This window comes from Ascaphus truei, chromosome 14 (assembly GCF_040206685.1).
Source record: "Ascaphus truei isolate aAscTru1 chromosome 14, aAscTru1.hap1, whole genome shotgun sequence".
Taxonomy (NCBI): Eukaryota; Metazoa; Chordata; class Amphibia; order Anura; family Ascaphidae; genus Ascaphus; species Ascaphus truei.
The window spans coordinates 25,982,642-26,002,447 of NC_134496.1; the positions used below are offsets into that span (position 1 = coordinate 25,982,642).

Below are 19,806 nucleotides of genomic sequence, written 5' to 3' on the forward strand. Positions count from 1 at the left end.
ACCTGAAAAATAAACCAAAGATCCTGCTGCTAAGACTAAAACAACCTACTCAGTTTCTAGAATGCAGAAAGATCATTTTAATGATAATAGAAAGGTACATCCGGTCAAGCCCACAGGAGGAAAAGATATCCACCTGGAGCCCTTTATATGGTTTACTTTAGCTGTCCATGATGCAGTGTTTACACTGAAAGAATATTTAGCACCACTGGCATCCTTTTAAGTGACCGTTACAGGAGGCTACTGCCAAAGAATGTTGAGAAGCTGGTATCTATCAAATTAAACTACCGTATGTTTTTTATGGAGTTTGGATGGTTATGTGAGCACACACAGATACAGTACACACCCATAGTCAGCAGTAAAAACAATAAATCTATTAGTTGTACATTAGTGGCTAAAGATGAGGGTTGGGAAGGTAGCATGGTATATACTGTAGGTGGCCATGGTCATTTTGTGGGGTCTAAAATAAGCCAGCACGTGTATATGTAACCGTTGCATCTGTGACACAAATAAAAGGAGTGTGTCCTTGGACCTTCCCTCCCTCCCTTGTTTTCTCGTGTGAAAAACATATATACATGATTGTACATAAGTGTTTTGTGACTGCTGCCACAGCAGCGTGTCTAGTGAGAAATGTTTTACTGCATGAACGAACGACTGCTCATGGCCACAAATATCACAGCATCCTTCATGCACTCCACCTTCAGCATAGCATACCTGATGTGATTGAATTAATTCATAACGTTACTGTGTGATGTGTCTACTACAATACAAATCTGGTTTTGGATTACCCTCCAACAACATAGAAAAATATAAATATTGTAAACAAATAAAATTACCTATTATACAAATGAGACATTGATTTCAAGTCAAGAATATGAGCAATTGAATATTGTGCTATTATCATACCCCATCCTCTCCCAACCATATATCCTTTGTGTGTGTGTGTGTGTGTGTGTGTGTGTGTGTGTGTGCGCGTGTGCGTGCGTGCGTGTGTGCGTGTATACAGTATACAGTATATGGATATGTAGTTTAATCGTTTAAAGAGAGGAAGAATGTACAGACTTACAGATTAAGCCAATTTGTAACCATACAGTACATGCTGTATTTTCTATTGGTGTGCTCATAATATGCGCTGTGATTATAGTATAATACAAACAGAATTCCTTCTCCAAGGAGCATACAATCTACATTTGTAATATATGATATTAGTGCTCTGAAAAATCAGGGTCCCCCAGAATCTTGTTATGAACAAAGCTGTGTTTTAGAGTGAGAAGGCGCCAAATTCAGAATTCATGTGAGATATAACAAATTGAATAGGGTACAGTACACACATCCGCTAAGTAACTGTCTCTTCTCTTTCCTGACAGGGGGTGAAATCACAAAGCCCAAATTTACTCAGTACTTCCACGGGAGCATTGCTGGCCTCACCCTACGCCCTGGCAAAATCGAGAGTCAGAAGGTGATTTCTTGCTTGCAGTCCTGTAAAGAAGGTCTGGACATTAACTCCCTGGAGGATCAGGGGCAAGGCATTAAGGTGAGGGACAGTGCAAAGTAAGGTCCTGAGCGCACGTTCTGGAAATGACTATATAAATGAATACTGGTTGAGACCATGAATGTTCCTCAACTCACTTTTCTTCTAGCTACTGTAGTAATCAGAGAACAAAACACCTTATTGTAAACCCTCCAATTATTATAGCTGTTGACCCCCCACTAAGTGTCGCCAATTGTTTTCCAATGCTAATAGTGGGAACCCTCTCACATTGGTTATTACTGTAGGGTAAAGGGCACGAGGAATATGTATCCTATGATCTAGAATACAAGTACAGTAGTATTTGGCAGGTTATGCGATAAATTAAGACGGTCCATACCAACTTATTTTTAAATCAAACTTCTGTATCGTATCTCAAACATAAAGCTTTTAGTGCGTTTACACCCTGGACACAAATAAAAAAAGAGACAGTGTTTTAGAACTTTCATCATGTTAAACTGCTACCCCAAACGGTATGCTCTCTGTGGGATTGAAATGACACATCTCTCTCATTCTTCTAGTCGTGTAGTGAGTTTGCAATTGATGTACAGAATCACTGATTACATTGCACCGGGCCTTTTTTTTCTAAACCATGACATCTTGTATTTTGTAAATGTCTTGGCATTTACATCTTCACATAAAATAGTATTGATTTCAATATCATACTTAAACTTGTTACTAAATCATTTACTGTAGAGGTCCTACCTTCCAGGGTTTGTGGATTTTGTAAGTGCCAAAGGGGGTTAGTTTGAGCAAGTTCTGAGTTTCTCAATCTTGTCTGTATCTCCTTACCAGTATCGCTTCAACCCTTCTCAATCCGTCCTTGTAATGGAAGGCGAAGACATTGAGAATATAAATCAAGCTCTGCGGAAGGTCTCGTATATCAACTCTCGGCAGTTCTCAACTGCTGGCAAAAGACGGCTCAAGGTCTCAGCCAAAGTCCAGTAAGTTCAGCATAACATATAAAAAATATATATTGTGGTGTTAGAAAAATATGGTTATCATGTCCAATATTAATGTTAAAGTATTGGTTGCCACCATGGACATGTTATCCCCTATTTTTGTATTTCTTCAAGATACTGTAGACCCCCCCCCACCTCTATTTTTTTTGTCAGAAATGACCCTCCTTTTAGAAATCCTACAGAATGTAACATCCATCCTGATCACATACTGTGATCAAATAAATATGTATTGTAAAGCAATATTTTAAGAATGTATTACACATGGCTACAATGGTGCATTTTTTTCCCAACAGTACATTGTAATTGCAGTGACCTATATTCCCCTGTTAGCTATGAGCTTCTAATGAAAACGGTAGACACTGTATAATCTGTGACATTTGTCATTACAATATAACTGAGAGGGCTTGCATTTCACTTTGATACAGTATTAGTGTAACCAAAAGATAAGCAAAAGTACAGTGAATCCCTGGTTACAGGGAATTTACTATCTAATTCTGGTCTTGGAGTCACAGGACCCCATTTAAGGCCCCGGACATGTTTGGCGCTTGCTGGCGGAAGCGTGCTGACGCACGCTCCCGCTCAGCACTGAGCCCCTACAGCCGCAATTAGAGCGGCTTTAGTAGGGGCTCGCCTGCACTTCCGCGCGCTTGCGGAAGCACAGGTCTTGGGGGAATTTAAAATTCCCCCTGCTTGCCGATGAGACAGGCCGGTCACGTGAGCAGTTCGCCCAATGAGGGCGAACCAGCTCCGTGACGTCACTGGCCCGCCACCGGCCAGTGACGCGCCCGCCCTCGGACCGCCCCCGGCCAGTGACGCGCCCGCCCTCGGACCGCCCCCGGACCGCCCCCTGACGGCTGCTGAGAGCGCTTGCGGTAAGCAACCACAAGGCCAGGGAAAGCACCCGCTTTCCCTGCGCCTCAGCGCGCCTCAGCGCGCCTCAGCACGCCAGCAGGGACAATGGACTCGGCCTAAAGAAGCAATCCATGCAATATCCTACATAATAAATAAATCAGTTATGTAGCATTAGATAATACTTACATTTTGTTTTTTTTTAATTCAACTCAATGCCATTTTTTTATTAATTTAATATACTGAGCATCCTTTGTAAGATTTTTACAGCACTTTCCTGTTTTGTGAGGATTTTGTTGCCAATGTTCCCAGCAGTTTGAGCTGGAAACTGTAACAATAGATACTGTTACCCTTGTAATTTAAGAATACATTGTAGCTGCTGAGTTACACTGACAGAGTGATTTGAAACTGAAAGGTAGCCATTTAATGAAACATGGGAGCAGGATCGTTGTTGATCAATCACGGGAGAACTAATCGATCGGCTGCTTAGGCAATTAGTTTTCAATAAAGGTAATTAAAGGCTGCATATATTAAAACAAAACAACATGGGATTTTATTTTTTTGCCGCTTGGACTGCCTCTTTAATTTCCCTTGCATGAGAGGATTGTTGTCACATTCAAATGAGTGAAGTGGAGTTCTCCAGCACTGGGAAGGGAGAGGGAGAGAGAGACTGTGAGAGAGACTGTGTGAGAGAGAGACTGTGTGAGAGAGAGAGACTGTGTGAGAGAGAGAGACTGTGTGAGAGAGAGAGACTGTGTGAGAGAGAGAGACTGTGTGAGAGAGAGAGACTGTGTGAGAGAGAGAGACTGTGTGAGAGAGAGAGACTGTGTGAGAGAGAGAGACTGTGTGAGAGAGAGAGACTGTGTGAGAGAGAGAGAGACTGTGAGAGAGACTGTGATAGTGTCATTTGGAGGCAATATTACAAGTTACTTGCCTAAGGTCACGGCAAAGGATCTTCAAAGTGATTCTCCCATTTCGAAAGTCACTATAAGGACTAGCCCAACATTAAATAAATGTGACCTACAGTATATCAAATAAAGAAAGATAATTTCAATTAGCATTTGTCACATTGGGAAACTAGGGTAGAAAAAGCAGATGGGTTGTTAATTGCAATTCCAATGTCGTTTGCTAACTTGCACTGCATCTTCAGGCTTTTTTTTTCTTATGAGATTCATGTATTCAAAACCTTTGACTGGTATAATAGCCTCATAATACACACTCCCCAATCTAGTCTACAAGTAATGGGAAAATCTTGTTTTCTCGCACAGTACCATGTTATCCGCAGTAATCTGAATTCCTAAATGTGTTTGAAGAGCCTTTGATTGACTTTTAACAAGATCTCCGTTACTGTAAGCTGGTTATTGTAGATATATATTACTGTAGAGCACCATATGTTAGTGGTGATAACAATTAAAAGCCGAGCCATCCAATTAACTTGCAGTAGGCTTGCTGCTTAAATATTAATTAAATACCCGTTAGCTATTTACATATTGATTGTGCAAACGATTCACCCTGGCAGCAATCGGCTTTGAACTAGTCAAACTTTTGCAGAGGTGACTATGAAGTGGTCAGCTGTGAATGTAGGTTATTTGTAGCCTTGTGGTTTGTGCACTGGCCGTAGCAGGAGTTGACCCTAGTTATAAAAAAAATAGCCCTCCACTGTGTCACTGGACATGTCACATTGGATTATAATCTCTGTATCAAGTCATAAACTACAGGAGGGGCGGCCAACTCCAGTGCTCAAGGGCTACCAAAAGGTCAGGTTTTAAGGATATCCTTGCTTCAGCACAGGTGGTTTGATCAGTGGCGTAGTTGAAGACTTGTTGGTAGCCCTTGAGGACTGGAGTTGGCCACTCCTGAACTACAGCATTCCTTCAAAAACAGGTGCAAACTGCATCTTTTTACATCATTAAACTGCAATAGTGCAGAACCCTGCACTGAAGTCAGTCCCTGATCAGTACTATCACAGTATAATGAACACGCCCCAATATATCACTTGTTTCAGTCAGTGCAATATTATTATGAGATGACATTTTGCACTGATTCAGTTCTCTTTTCGCTTTGCATCAACTAAATCCTCCAGGTCGAAGGTGTGGCGTTAACCTATGCTCCTGAAATATCGGTGCCAAATGAATGAAACCATATTAACAGGCTTAATACATATACAGCTGCAAACGGGCATGTGTTTGGAAGCAAATTGATAAAGGTCACTTTCTCTCTCTGTGTTTGACTGGGGATCGGGAATATTGAAATTGCATGTTGTTGGATTGGGCCAGTGTACTGAACCCAGCAAGGCAAAGCAATAGGGGGCAAGCAGGAGAGATGACAAAGCCCTTGGTAGGTAGACACTAGGGAAGCTCATGGCTTGCAGTTAGCTTCAAGAACATCTTCTGAGTAATTCCAAAGAGTGGTGGGACACTTAAGTATACTGTGTAAGCTCAAACGCAGATGCTTGCTACTAGTAGGGGTTGTCTCCTAAAGTTAATGTATGTTGGTATAGTGTTATATATTGAGTAACAGAGTAGGGAGAGGGAGTAGGTGGTACATTACAAGCTTTTCAACATCTCAGGGTCAGTCATCGAGTTACCCTGACCCAGAGAGGTTGTAAAGCTTGTGACATATCAACTACTTATTAGTCCAATAAAAGGTATCATACCCTCTACTCCACCTCCCTCTTTTGTTACTACATGGAAGTGTAGCCGAGTCTCCCTACCCGGCCTCCGGTGCGGGGGAGCTGGCAAGTAGTTGGCCGGAGCTCCACGCGATCGGGAGTGTAGGGGCAGCCATTTTGAGCCTGTGAGGGGTTATATCGCCAATGCTGGGATCCCTCAAAGGTGGAGCTGCTGCAAGCAAGGAGAAGGAGCTCACCCCAGGCTCCCAGAGGCCTCTGCGAGCCTGGGGTGAGCTCTTTCTCCTTGAGGCTTAGGCCTCCTGTGAGCAACAGGTACAGCAGCACGTGTAGTTGCCCGCGTAGTTCCCTTAGGCATAGGGAAAGGGGGCTACATATGAACGGAGCAACATGGCTCCCCATCCTTCTTTGCCCCTGTTATATACAGAGTCACTTATGATAGGGGGTAGGGTCAATTGCACAGCTGTTTAAAAACAGTTATGCCAGGAACTTGTACTTGTTAAGTGGCAGATTATTTAGATCTGACCTTAAGCATTATTTACCGATGGACAGTGAATACGTGGAGCCACATTATTGTTCCTATTGCCCACAAAAGCAATAGAAAGTTTACAGTTCACCTTCAATTTGTTTTAGCTCACACATACTGGGCAGTAACTGCGCATTTCTGAAAGTCCTCCTTACTTGAGCTCCTCTATTTACTGTGCAACTTAACTCAATGTTAACTGGCTCTAAAGTTTTTTTTTTTTTTTTTTTTTATTACTTAAGTTTTTATTGAGCATTTTCAAACATACAAAATGAGGTAAACACAACATACTACACAAAAGAAAAAGGGGATACAGTAATACAAATAAACTGGTTGAGGAACAATAGAGAGGAGGGAGAACGGGGAAGGGGGGGAAAGGGTAGCATTTGTACCAATATCGCACTGTATTCGACAATTTAAATACCACATGTATCACTCTGTTCAAAGTATTCTAGTCTATATATGGGGGTATACCTGCATGACGGAACCACGGAGCCCAAATATTAGAGAATTGCGAGGTAAAGCCGTTCAGATAGGCTGAGAGTTTTTCCATATAGACTATATGCCAAATTTTGTTGTTTATTTGATTTAAGGATGGGGGGGCCGGTTGTTTCCAATTTTTGGCAATTGTACACCGTGTAGCGTTTAAAATTTAGGATATTACTCTAGCTTTTTTTTTGGAGATATTAGCCATTGGTTTTCCTAGTAATATATATACTGGGTCGTGTGGGACAGAGATTTCTAGTATCTTGTGTATTAGGGTGAACACTTCCGTCCAGGTTTGTTGGATTTGGGGGCATGACCAGAATATGTGCAGTATATTCCCCACTTCACCACAACCGCGCCAGCACAGAGGGGAAACGCCTGGGAGAAAAGAGTGCAACCTGGCAGGAGTCATATACCATCTGAATATTAACTTGTAAATATTCTCCTTAATTACAATGCATGATGAGTTTTTGGAAGCAGCTTCCCAGATGTCTGTCCAGGTATCGAGATCTATACAGACGTTAAGATCCTTTTCCCAGGATACCATATAGTTATCGGGGGTTTGGTTGTTCTTGGTAGAGGATAAACTGTGATATATTCTAGAGATAATGCCCTTTGAGTGGGGTTGGTGTAGACACCAGTCCTCATACAAAGTTAAAGCATGGGGTTGACTTGGTTTGTAGACTGATTGGATATAGTGCCTAACCTGGAAAAATCTGAAGAATTCGGAGGAGGGTATATCATGGTTTGTTTGTAGCGAAGTGAATGGGGGGACTTTCCCTTGGGTGAGGATATCCTTGACTCTTGTGAGTCCTTTTTGAATCCAGGTATAGGAGTGCGGGTTTCCTGAGTAAAAAGGAAGGGAGAGGTCCGAAAATAGTGGTTGCATAAGGGAAGGGGAATCGGTTAGTTAGAACTTGGTTTTGAGGGAGTCCCAGAGATTACAGGCAAAGGATATCACCGGGTTCTTGTAGGTCTCAGGTGGTCTAGACTTTTTGTTGAGCCAGAGGGGATTTTTTATTTTACATGGGGAACAAATCAGGTCCTCTATCTCGACCCACCTCCTTTCGGTTGGGTTTGAATGCCAGCTAATGAGTTGTCCTAACTGTGCGGCTCTATAGTAGTTTTGTAAGTTCGGGAGAGCTAAGCCTCCTTCTGATTTGGATTTATAAAGAATATCTCTACGAACTCTGGGTCGCCTATTTTGCCAGACAAACTTCAACATTTTCATCTGTATATTATTAGGTCTTTCTGACAGATTTTAACCGCTGTAAAGTTTTTTTAAAGGTACAATCCTGCTTATTCCAGCTGTTTATTTTATCTGCTATATAGTTATGGTTTTTTTTTTTAATATATAATACAAATCACCTACTGTACATGTGTAAAGCTATTAGACATATATCAGGAAAAAAACACGCCATACAAATTATTCTGAAAGCCAGGGTCATATGTAAGATGATTTAGCCCAGATAGTGTCAACTCGGCCCTCTTTTCAAAGCACAACAAGTTCTGTTTCTTTTCTTTACTTTATTTGTGGAAAGCAGGTAAAAAACAGGCACTTGTAGAGAAGTAGGTGTTGGGATAATGTCTCTCTGTGGGTGCTTGGTAGTTAAAGGCAGGTGAAAAATATAATCCTACCAGTACAGGCATTTACAGCAGGGTGCTCACTCATCCAGAGGTTATGGTGGAAAAGGAAGTGAGGGGCAAGGGTCACACTAAAGGTTCAGTGAGACTGCACTAACTGTCCGCAAAAGACAGGGGGGGAAATGGGAAAGCCCATAACTAGGAGGACTGGAGATATTGCCAGAGCAACCAGGGGTGTGACAGACTGGAAAGAAAAAGGGCTACATAATGTATCCATTCCATCTGCACTGGGAGTGAACTGCAAGGAAAGTGACATCCAAGTACAGCTAGCAGGGGGGAACTGCCAAGGGAAGGGGGGCTGAAACAGAGAAGGCAGACATGGGTATTTCTGTTCCATGACACAAATAGCAACGGCTCACCACTTTTTGTAGCATGTTACTAGATGGTAAAACATCAGCTCGTGATCCTTGTGTGTTTCAGGTGCTTTGGAGAAGATGTCTGCATTACCATTCCCGATATCGAGGCATTTATCGTGGTGCTTCAGGCCAACGAACCCAAGATCACAGTCAGTGGGATGGACCACTTTGCCCGCCCAGCCTCAGAGTTTGAGAGTGCAAACGGTGTGATTTTGCTGCCAGATATCAGAATCGTCAGCACAGTAACCAAGATGGAAAAGCGGCTGGATATGGATGTCAGCAAGGGTTAGTCAATTTCTTTTTAAGCTATTCTACATATCTGCCTTTCTTGTAAATACAGTATGTTATGATTTAACACATTTTACAGTCATACATAAATCTATTGTGCCTAATCAAACTCTGACTACCGCTGCAAATGTTGTGGGAAGCTCCAAATATGTTTTTGCCATTAAATTATTATTATTAAATTGATGCCAATAGAAGCATTGTGAACATGCATTTCTTAGTAATACGGTTTAAAGGTATTTTTCCCTACTTGAATTAACTACCAAGATCCAAATGGTTAAATAGAGTATTAGAATGAGTTACCCAATGCACCTATTGAAATAAAATGCATCAATGGCTACTTCAGGGGTAAATACTGTTGTCCCTTTTACGGAACCAGAAAATCTCCCACGCATAAGGTAGCATAAATGCCTATTACAGACTTAGTTTAAATAAAATGAAGCTTGAATAAAAACTTCTCACATTTGGCACAGATGCTAGAAGAAGAAATAAGTTGAACAAACGTGACATGCAAGACAATTCTTAGAAACTCCCACCGTGATACTGTACATATGATTTGTGCAAGTTGTGAACTTTTATTGGCCCATGCACATGACAATCACGCAAGCATTCAAGATCTCTAAAAGTATACAGAGAACAGACGAGGAGTACATTAAAAGTCAACAATAGCCCCAAATTCATGAAATAATGGGAGATCGACTAAGGGGCATTACTAGATGAAGAGAATTGGGAAGATATTTTCGAAGGAGTAGAAAAAAACTCAATGTGTTAATATCAAAGAGAACACTTTTAAGATGCTCCTCCCACTTTCAAAGTTATCTATGTTCTAGAAAAATTCCTCTCCGTTATGTATAAGAGGGTGTGGCCAGATAACACACCTTTCTACACATGTGGTGGCTTTGTCCTGTATTCCTTTGGATCCCTGGTCAGGGCTCTTGTGTAAACCTCTTGAAGTTCTGGCTTGAGGGGAGAATAAGTTGGTGTCCCATATATACAGGGCGTACGGTGCGAGGTGGCACTGGTCTGGAAGAAACCCAACAGTCCGTCTTTAGAACAGGTTACGATGAGAATCTGAGGAGTCTTCCTCGTGGAAAACCTGACAAGTATAGATCTGATACAATTAGCAAATTTTCCAGCGCGTGCGATCTGGGTATAGTGGCCTTTGGCCATAACAACTTTCCTAGAGTTATATTGCATGTGTAAATTAGTTGGCACCATATTTATTGATGTCTTCATATAAGGATAACAGGACCCTGAGTGGTTTGAAACCTTGTAACATACAGTATAACATACATACAATGTAACATACATAAACTACTTTACTTGTTGGTCCAATAAAAGGTATTATACCACCCACTACCTCTCCCTCCTTTGTTGCTACATGGAGGAAAGGACCAACACAGCTCCCCGCCCTTCTTTGCCCACTATTGATAAGTAAATATAGGCCTTTTGATTATTGACCCCATACCAATATATCAAAATCCCAAAGTATGTATAACTGTATGCAGTGGCGGATTTACAAATCCATCGCCCATGGGCACTTACCTTGGTGCCGCCCGGGCCGCCTTCTCCTCCTTCGTGCCGCCACCCTCCAGCATCACAGCATCAAATGACACTGCGACGTCGCATGGCAACGTGATGTTTCGGTGTCTCTTGACGTCGCAACATCACGTTGCCATGCTAATGTGATGGCGAAGGTAAGAACTTTACAGTGGCCCCACGCCTTCCCCCGGCAATCAGTAGGGAAAAGAGCGGGGCCTGTCTTATATGGAAAAAAAGGGAAATTTGCCACCCCTAAATGTTGCCGTCCTAAGCCCGGGCCTATTGGACGTAATAGGAAATCTGCTACTGACTATATGTCAACTATGTGATCGGGGCGTCTTCCTGTTTTAAGCATACATAATGCTATAAAACTAAAAAATGGTGTGTCCCTTCTTTGTTTTCTACCACTCCTATGTTTCCAAAACACACAAAAAAATTAGACTATTTAAAAAAAAAGTGAAACCGTTGATACTTTAGCTTGTAAAATCATCTTAAACTGCTTAATGTTATTTCAATATTGTACTAACATCTAAGCAAGTCAAAATGTTCTTTTTTTTTTTTTTAAAGAACGTGCATTGTGCCTAGTGATTTTTACATAGAGAAATACAAGCACGGATAATATCCTGGGTATTTCGTGTCAGTCTATGGAGGGAGGAGTCATTCAGTGCAGCTTTTAATACTAAATGTTTAAAAAGGAAGCCTTTTCCCCAAAGAGAGTACTACTCACCAGTGCACAAACATTGATTTTTTTTTTTCATATACTATTTTCTTCACATAGCCAAAATGCAGGGATTCGTGTTTATATATCCGAGCCGGTGCAGGGTCCCGGTATGCATAATGAATTTTCCTTTATTATTTTTGCTCTCCCGTGCTAAATGGAGCTTGTAAAATCCTGCATGATTCACCTTCCAAATGTGATTACAGTAGGGTTATAAGCAGTGAGCCACAAATTACTTGCATTGACTCCCAATAGACCAAACGTGAAGAAGCGCCCTTCTGTATTATCCATTTACTTTAACTTAATAGGGTCATTGGTTTGACTGAAGCTATTAAACTTTATGCACAGATAAAAAATAAACTGGTATTTTCTGTATTAAATAACCAAGCTTTTTTTTTCATATACCAAAATTGCATACAGTTCAGATGCAATCAGCATCATTACATGGCAATCCTGGGGGAAGAAAGATTTTCCATAGGCATAGGTACATTTCTACCAAACAAATGAATCTAGTATGCTTTACTTGGGAGCTACCTGTAGTTAAATCAATAAATGTAATTGGGGATGGGTCCCATCAGTCACTATGTTTATATAAAGCAAGTAGACCACACACCTATTAAAAGCATTTGAATGTTACATTATGCTAGTCCTGTTATCATGTGACATCCCAACATTATTTTTCCAGCATCAATCCCAGTTGTAATGGAGGAAACACTGCACCGCTTGGACGTCTGTGACATCTTGGTCAGTGGGGATGAGCTGGACATTGGACAAGAGTGTCTGGATCTGGACAGCGGTGTTTTACAAGGGAAACATCTTGATGCCACCAATTCTACGAAGGGGTACTCAATATATGGTACGAAGAGGTAGTCTCTAGATGGTACAAAGGGGTAGTCTCTATATGGTACAAAGGGGTACTCTCTATATGGTACAAAGGGGTACTCTCTATATGGTACAAAGGGGTACTCTCAATATGGTACAAAGGGGTACTCTAAATATGGTACAAAGGGGTACTCTAAATATGGTACAAAGGGGTACTCTCTATATGGTACAAAGGGGTACTCTCTATATGGTACAAAGGGGTACTCTCTATATGGTACAAAGGGGTACTCTATATTGTATGTACTGTATACACCATGGTCTGGAAACCATAGAAAAAAGAATGACAGCATTACATATCAAGCTCAAAACTGCTTCCACAACTACTGTAACCTTACTGAAGAAAACATCAGAAATCGTATCAGAAAAAACTAAAGATGCTCGTGTGCAGCGTGACAGAAAGGAGAGTGGAATATACACAGAGTTTCAATAAAGTGTAGGAGGGGAGCATATTTAGGAGAAAGAGAAGAACTAGAACAAGAGTTTTTTCTTTAAAGGATGAGAGGCTTTCGACAAATGAGAGGAAATATTTGCTAGTGGATTTCTGGCATAACCCCTCGAGAGGTGGTAGACGCTAATGCAGTAAGGTAGTAAAAAATTGCTTGGAATAGACAATGCTATCCAAAGAAGCCAAAGCATCTAAGGTTTCACAGCAGATGGGAACCATCTAACTTGCCCATTCTCCTATCTGCCATCAGGGCTGCATTACTGGGATTACCATCCCGGGCCAGGTGGAAGAAGGGGATCTGGCCAGCTGACCTGGCCCCTTTCCTCCACCAGGCTCCTATCAGCGGGCCCCACCCCACAACACCTGTTCCCCCTTCTCAACAACCTGCAGGGGTTTGCCAGGGCACGGCTTCAGTGCGACCAGGTGATGGACCCTAAATACACTGGTTTTTTTAATCTAGACATTACTACAATAGGTGACTCACAACCCTATTAAAGGAGAGATGATCTTTTTAGCTGAACAAAAATAGGAAGACTGCCGTTTATCAAGAATCCTTCTAAAAAGACTATATTGTTAAACAGGAAAAAGGCCTACGGTTTCAGTTTTTATTTTGGTTTGAATGTGTGAAATCCAGTAGATCTTATTACAGTTGAGACAAGCTGCCTACAGTATTCCCATTGGTGAAAGAATTGGGGTGCTCCAACCCGCAGCAACTCCATCCAATAACATGAATAATATTATTATTGACCCTGGAAAAACCAGTGGGAGTGGGTGGGTACTTAAAGACTTGTAAGTATCAGTGACAGCAGTCAAACTTAACTATAGTAGTCTAAACCAATAAACCCCACTCACGTCATCTCCAGGGTTCCTCTGCCGGCGTGCAAGCCAAGAAGGATCCAGAATCCAGAAACATCCAATAGCAAAAAACGAATGGCGCACAGCCAGGGAGCCAGGTGTGGAATAAAAAACTTTTCTTTTATTACAGCATGGTAAGAGACAAAATCACAGAGTCTCTTACCATGCTGTAATAAAAGAAAAGTTTTTTATTCCACACCTGGCTCCCTGGCTGTGCGCCATTCGTTTTTTGCTACAGTATTCCCATTGCCTGAATATCTGTTTATCCAGTTCTTTTGTTAAACATTTTTATTTTGTTAATTAAAGATGTTCTTTATCAGGTTAAATTAATAGACACCCACTAACTAGGGTTGCCATGTGGCTTGTCCAAAAATACTGGACACAATAGTAAAAGATGCAACCCCCTCCCAATACATATTAAAAAATAGCCCCACGCCCCCCGAATACATATAAAAAATACTCAAAGACATAAAACATACCCCCACGCTCCCGAAAACATAGAACATATACTCCCACCTCCCCAATACATATAAAATATACCCCCACCTCCCTAATACATATAAAATATACCCCCACCTCCCCAGTCAAATTCAGACTTGCCTTTGGGATGGTGTCAGGTCGGCACTGTGGCTGCGGGGGAGGGGGGGGGCGGTGGCTGCAGAAGGGCAGAGGGGGGAGGCGTTGGCTGCAAAGCGGGGGCAGTGGATGCAATGGGGGGGCCAGAGGATGCAGAGTTGGGGACAGTGGATGCAGAGGGGGGGCAGTGGCTGCAGAGAAGGGGGGGCAGTGGCTGTGGGGGGGGGGCAGTGGATGCGGGGGGGGCGGTGACCGATCAGAGCAGTTGCTCTCCCCCGCTGCAGACTTCTCTCTCCCTGTCTGTCCCACTCTGAGGTGTCTGAGGTTGACGCACGCCAGGCCTTCCTCTCACGGTGGTGCGCACCGAAAGCCCAGCTGACTTCCAGCGCTGACATCAGAGGACCCGGCGCGCGTCAGCATCACAGCTCCTCGGCATAAGACAGACAGGGAGAGAGAAGCCTGCAGCGGTGGAGAGCCGGACATGGCGACAACTGCTCTGACCGGCTCCCCCCGCATCCACCCTGCCTCCAGAGAGAGATAATACCAGACACATACATGTCCGGTATTACCTTTCATTTTATACCGGGCGCAGGGGCAAAATACCGGGCTGTCCAGTTCAAAACCGGACACCTGGCAACCCTACCACTAACATGTAAGTCTTATAGTAGATCTAACACAGTCAAAACATACTTTCTGACCTTAGGTGTGGGCTCAATGAGAAGCTACGAAGATGTCCTTCAGCAAGTGCGCTACCGCCACTGGAATTCAGCCTCCATATTTGGTCGGAAATTCAAAGTCAAGTGCTCTGAACTGAATGGACGTTACACAAGCAATGAGTTTAACCTCGAGGTATGATGTTCCCTACTGATTTGAACTTTATTTAATTCTACATCAGGGGCGGCCAACTCCAGTCTTCAAGGGTAAACCAACAAGTCAGGTTTTCAGGCTATCCCTGCTTCAGCACAGATGGCTCAATCAGTGGCTCAGCCTTCAACTGAGCCACTGCTTGACTCACCTGTGCTGAAGCAGGGATATCCTGAAAACCTTACCTGTTGGTGGCCCTTGATGAGTGGAGCTGGCCACCCCTGGTCTACATGATGTTTCAATCACTGAAGTGTGTGGATACTACTTCCTTGGTAAGGTGCGTCTTGATGAAGATGATGACGAGGAGGCGGAATGGAGCTTTGGTGAGCCATGATGGGAAGGAAATTAGAGATAATGAGCATTTAGTTAAAGAGCAATTAAGAAAAATTGTAGCAGGTAGCCAGAAGAGAGATAGGAGAAAATTGAAGAATGGGAACGATACTATTCTAAGATTGATGTGTATGAGAAATGTACTTGAGCTATTTTAGGGGGTTGAGTTCCAGTGCAAGCAAAGTAATATGAGGTCACACTAATTACTCAAAGCAGCAATGTCATATGTTTGAATTCATATACATTAATGAGTTTGTACGTAGCACACTTTTTGAACATACATTATTAAACAATATATCTCATTGCATTCTTTATGATTGAAATAGTAACTCAAACAATTGAAACTAACTATAGTATTGCTCCTTGTTTCCTATTACAGGTCAACATACTACACAATTCCAATTTAATGGAGCATGAAAATCACATGGTGATACAGCCACAGTTCATGCCGTCTCTTCAAGACCCGAATTCTGAGCTCTCAGGGCACGAAATGCGTGGTATGTAAGACCAAAACCCTTCTTATACACTCGCCGGGATTCACGAAGATCTGAAATGGGTTATCCCACAGCGGACCGGCGTTATCTGCCATAGACTTGGAAGGCAGTCAGCGCTGGATTGTTGTGGGATAACCCATACTGGATCTTGATTCATCTCCCCCAATGAGTCCTACAGTAGGTAGCACCTTATGGATCTCAAAGGGGTTAGAGAGGTGTGTTATTCTCAGCTCATGGCATGTTCTTTCTTTTCAAAGCAGTCAAGGCCTTGGGGCTGCATCCATTCTTTGTGTTGTACTGTATTTTATGTCTTTATTTATATAGCGCCATTAATGTACACAGCGCTTCACAGTAGTAATACATGTGGTCATCAAATAAATAACAGATAATATAAATAACAGATCATGGGAATAAGTGCTTTAGACATAAAAGTAACATTAAGGAAGAGGAGTCCCTGCCCCGAGGAGCTTACAGTCTAATTGGTAGGTAGGGAGAACGTACAGAGACAGTAGGAGGGAGTTCTGGTAAGTGCGTCTGCAGGGGGCAAAACTTTATGTATCATGTGTTCAGCCCTTTTCACCAGGAACTATAATAGGGAACTGGAACATGAATGTGGCCTTTAAGTTGAACATTGCCTTGCTAGGAATCAGGAGGACCACGATAAACCAATAGCAGCATTGATTCTTTGAAACTTATTTTTGAATGACGACCTATTTTATGTATTTTTTTTTTTACAATTTTTGAAAGTTACATTTCAAACATGGCAATCTGGACCAGAGAGGCATCAATCGCTTCCTTAGGTCCCCTCTGTTTTACAGTTTCACTGTGTTAAGCATGATTACTCCTACTGTACATTGCATAGATATAAAACCCTAGCGGTAAAAGGGTAAAGTCTAAAAAAAAAAAAAGTGAAATTTGTGCTTTAAGAAGTATGCACTGATTTTAGAATCTCTACTCCCTTAGACAGCTTCCATACTGGCAGACACATTTTAGCCTTATATTCAAGTGAATGGGCCATAAGGGGCCATGGTTACTAAGCCATGCAAAATGTGTCTTATGGAGACAAACTCTTCCTTGACATTTAAAGGCACATTGTACATCCCCGTAATTATTCCTTGACATTTCATAGACAGAATAAAATGGATCTAGGACAGCTAGCCTTGGCGGTTTCGCCTCCAGGACAGTGGCTGCTTCAGATGACCCCGGGATTCTGGAGGATTCTGGGCCATTTTGGGCAATGCCGATAACTGCAACCTATGACCTTAACCCTAAACCCGAATTTTGACCTCTAATCCCTAAAAATCGTAATCGCTGACCTCCAACGTTCCTAACCATAACCTCTTAAAACTCTAAATTCCAATACTAAACCCTATAATATTCCTAATCTTAACAACTAACCCTAAAAAACCTAAACCATTAAAAAGCCTAAACCCTGTGGCGAAATAGCCAGAGGCAAACAGCCGCAGCGAATGGTCCCATTCCTGAACGAAATAACTACATTGTTGTTCCAAAGGTTCTATAATTAATCAGAGCGCAATAGAGGAAGATTTTGGGGGCTTCTGTTCCAAAAGCCAGAGCAGGAGGTTAAAAACTCATAAATCTCACTGGGGCAGACCCCAGACATGCTGAACTTATCTCAACTGTGTAGATTTCACATTTCACTATTGTTTCAATCCAGCGTCACAAAATAAAGATTTGCTGCTGTCCCTGGTATCTGAAATAACTGAACTGCATCTTCAATCCGAACTATTACTGCAATATTACCATGGACTGCAGTAGTTATTACAGTTCCTATGTTACTGAGAATTTGTGGTCAGTCATGGGATTATTATAACGTAATATAACGCGTGGGGCTCCTGCTCTCCTCTCTCTGTTGTTACCGAACCCTTCCTATTCCTCCCTCTCATGCTTTTCCCTCCTTTGAGGCTCACACTGCCCAGATTTTCTCTCCTCTCCCTGTTCATGTGGCGGTCATCTATCGCCCACCTACCTCTACTCATCCCCCTTCTGCCTTTCTCTCTCACTTTGAATCCTGGCTCTCTTTTTTCCTCTCCTCAGACTCCCCTGTTCTTCTCCTTCGGGACTTCAATTGCCACATTGATGACCCCTCTCTCTCTTGGGCTTCCCGCTTTCTTTCTCTAACCTCTTCTTTTGGCCTTCAACAGTGGACTGCAGCCAGCACCCACAAGGATGGCCACTACTTAGACCTGGTTTTCACTAAGAACTTCTCTCTCTCCGATTTCTCCATTTCCCCTTTTCCTCTCTCTGACCATCATCTCCCTTTTCCTCTTTCTGACCATCATCTCATCTCATTCTCTCTATCTCGCTTCTCCCCTTCTCCACCTCCATCTACCCCCCCGGTTTTGCAGAAACCTGCGCTCTATTCACTTACCTGACTTTGAATCCACTTTACGCTCCTCCCTCTCCTCTCTCAGCTCTGCTACAGACCCCGACAACCTGGTCAGGAACTACAACTCTGTCTTGTCCTCCTCTCTTGATCTACATGCCCCACTTTCTCTCTGCCGCACTCGCCCTTCTAACCCTAGACCCTGGCTAAATTCCCGCACGCGCATGCTGCGTTCCTCCACTCGTTCCTCTGAACACCTCTGGAGGAAGTCTCACACTCTCGCAGACTTCCTTCACTACAAATTTATGCTATCCTGTTTCAACTCTGCCCTCTCGCAAGTTAAACAAGCCTACTTTTCTGCACTAATCAACATGCACAAGTCTAACCCACGCCGACTGTTCTCTGTCTTTGATACTCTACTCAAACCACCCTCAGCTGCCTCTCCTTCCTCCATCTCCGCTCAGGACTTTGCTGACTATTTTAAGGAAAAGGTGGAATCCATACGCCAGAACATCCCCTCTGTTTCTTCCTCCCATCCTACACCTCTTCCTAACTCTCCTCCTGCCTTCCTTGACTCTTTTTCCACTGTCTCAGAGGAGGATGTGTCGCTGTTGATCGCCACTTCTCCCTCTACCACTTGCCCTCTTGACCCCATTCCCTCCCATCTCCTAAAACCTCTTGCTCCTACTATAATCCCTACGCTCACACACATTTTTAACTCCTCCCTCTGCTCTGGAACCTTTCCATCCTCCTTCAAACATGCAACAGTCATACCATTACTCAAAAACAGCAAGCTTGACCCTACCTGTCTTTCTAACTATCGACCTGTCTCCCTCCTGCCTTTTGCCTCTAAACTCCTTGAACGTCTTGTATTCTCTCGCTTGCTCCATTTTCTCAACACCTATTCTCTCCTAGACCCTCTACAATCTGGCTTCCGCACTGCTCACTCCACGGAAACAGCCCTCACTAAAATAACTGACGACCTCCATGCTGCCAAAGACAGAGGTCATTACACTCTGCTCATATTACTCGACCTCTCTGCAGCATTTGACACCGTGGACCACCCTCTTCTCCTTCACATTCTCCATACTCTTGGTATTCGGAACAAAGCTCTATCCTGGATCTCATCCTACTTCTCCCATCTTACACTCAGTGTCTCTTCTGCTTACACCTCCTCCTCCTCTATTGATCTCTCTGTGGGGGTACCCCAGGGCTCTGTCCTGGGACCTCTTCTCTTTTCTCTGTACACACTCTCTCTAGGTGACCTAATAACATCTTTTGGGTTTAAATATCACCTCTATGCTGACGACACACAAATATACTTTTCAACACCTGGCCTTACACCTGCTATACAGACCAAAGTTTCTGAATGTCTCTCTGCTATATCATCCTGGATGGCCCTCCGTTGCCTTAAACTCAACATGGCTAAAACAGAGCTCCTCATACTTCCTCCCAAACCTGGCCCTACTACCTCCTTCCACATTACTGTTGGAA

General features: G+C 42.8%; 1 protein-coding gene across 2 annotated transcripts in view; it reads left to right on the forward strand.

Moving 5' to 3' along the window:
* The window catches only part of CLSTN2 (calsyntenin 2), a 590,435-nt gene that overhangs the window by 558,780 nt on the left and 11,849 nt on the right, over positions 1–19,806 (forward strand). For both annotated transcript variants that reach the window (XM_075570139.1, XM_075570140.1), the window contains 6 exons: positions 1,365–1,531; positions 2,321–2,469; positions 9,039–9,259; positions 12,205–12,375; positions 14,981–15,126; positions 15,851–15,968. In XM_075570139.1, the coding sequence (XP_075426254.1) occupies positions 1,365–1,531; positions 2,321–2,469; positions 9,039–9,259; positions 12,205–12,375; positions 14,981–15,126; positions 15,851–15,968 (972 nt within the window). The remainder of the gene's footprint in view (positions 1–1,364; positions 1,532–2,320; positions 2,470–9,038; positions 9,260–12,204; positions 12,376–14,980; positions 15,127–15,850; positions 15,969–19,806) is intronic.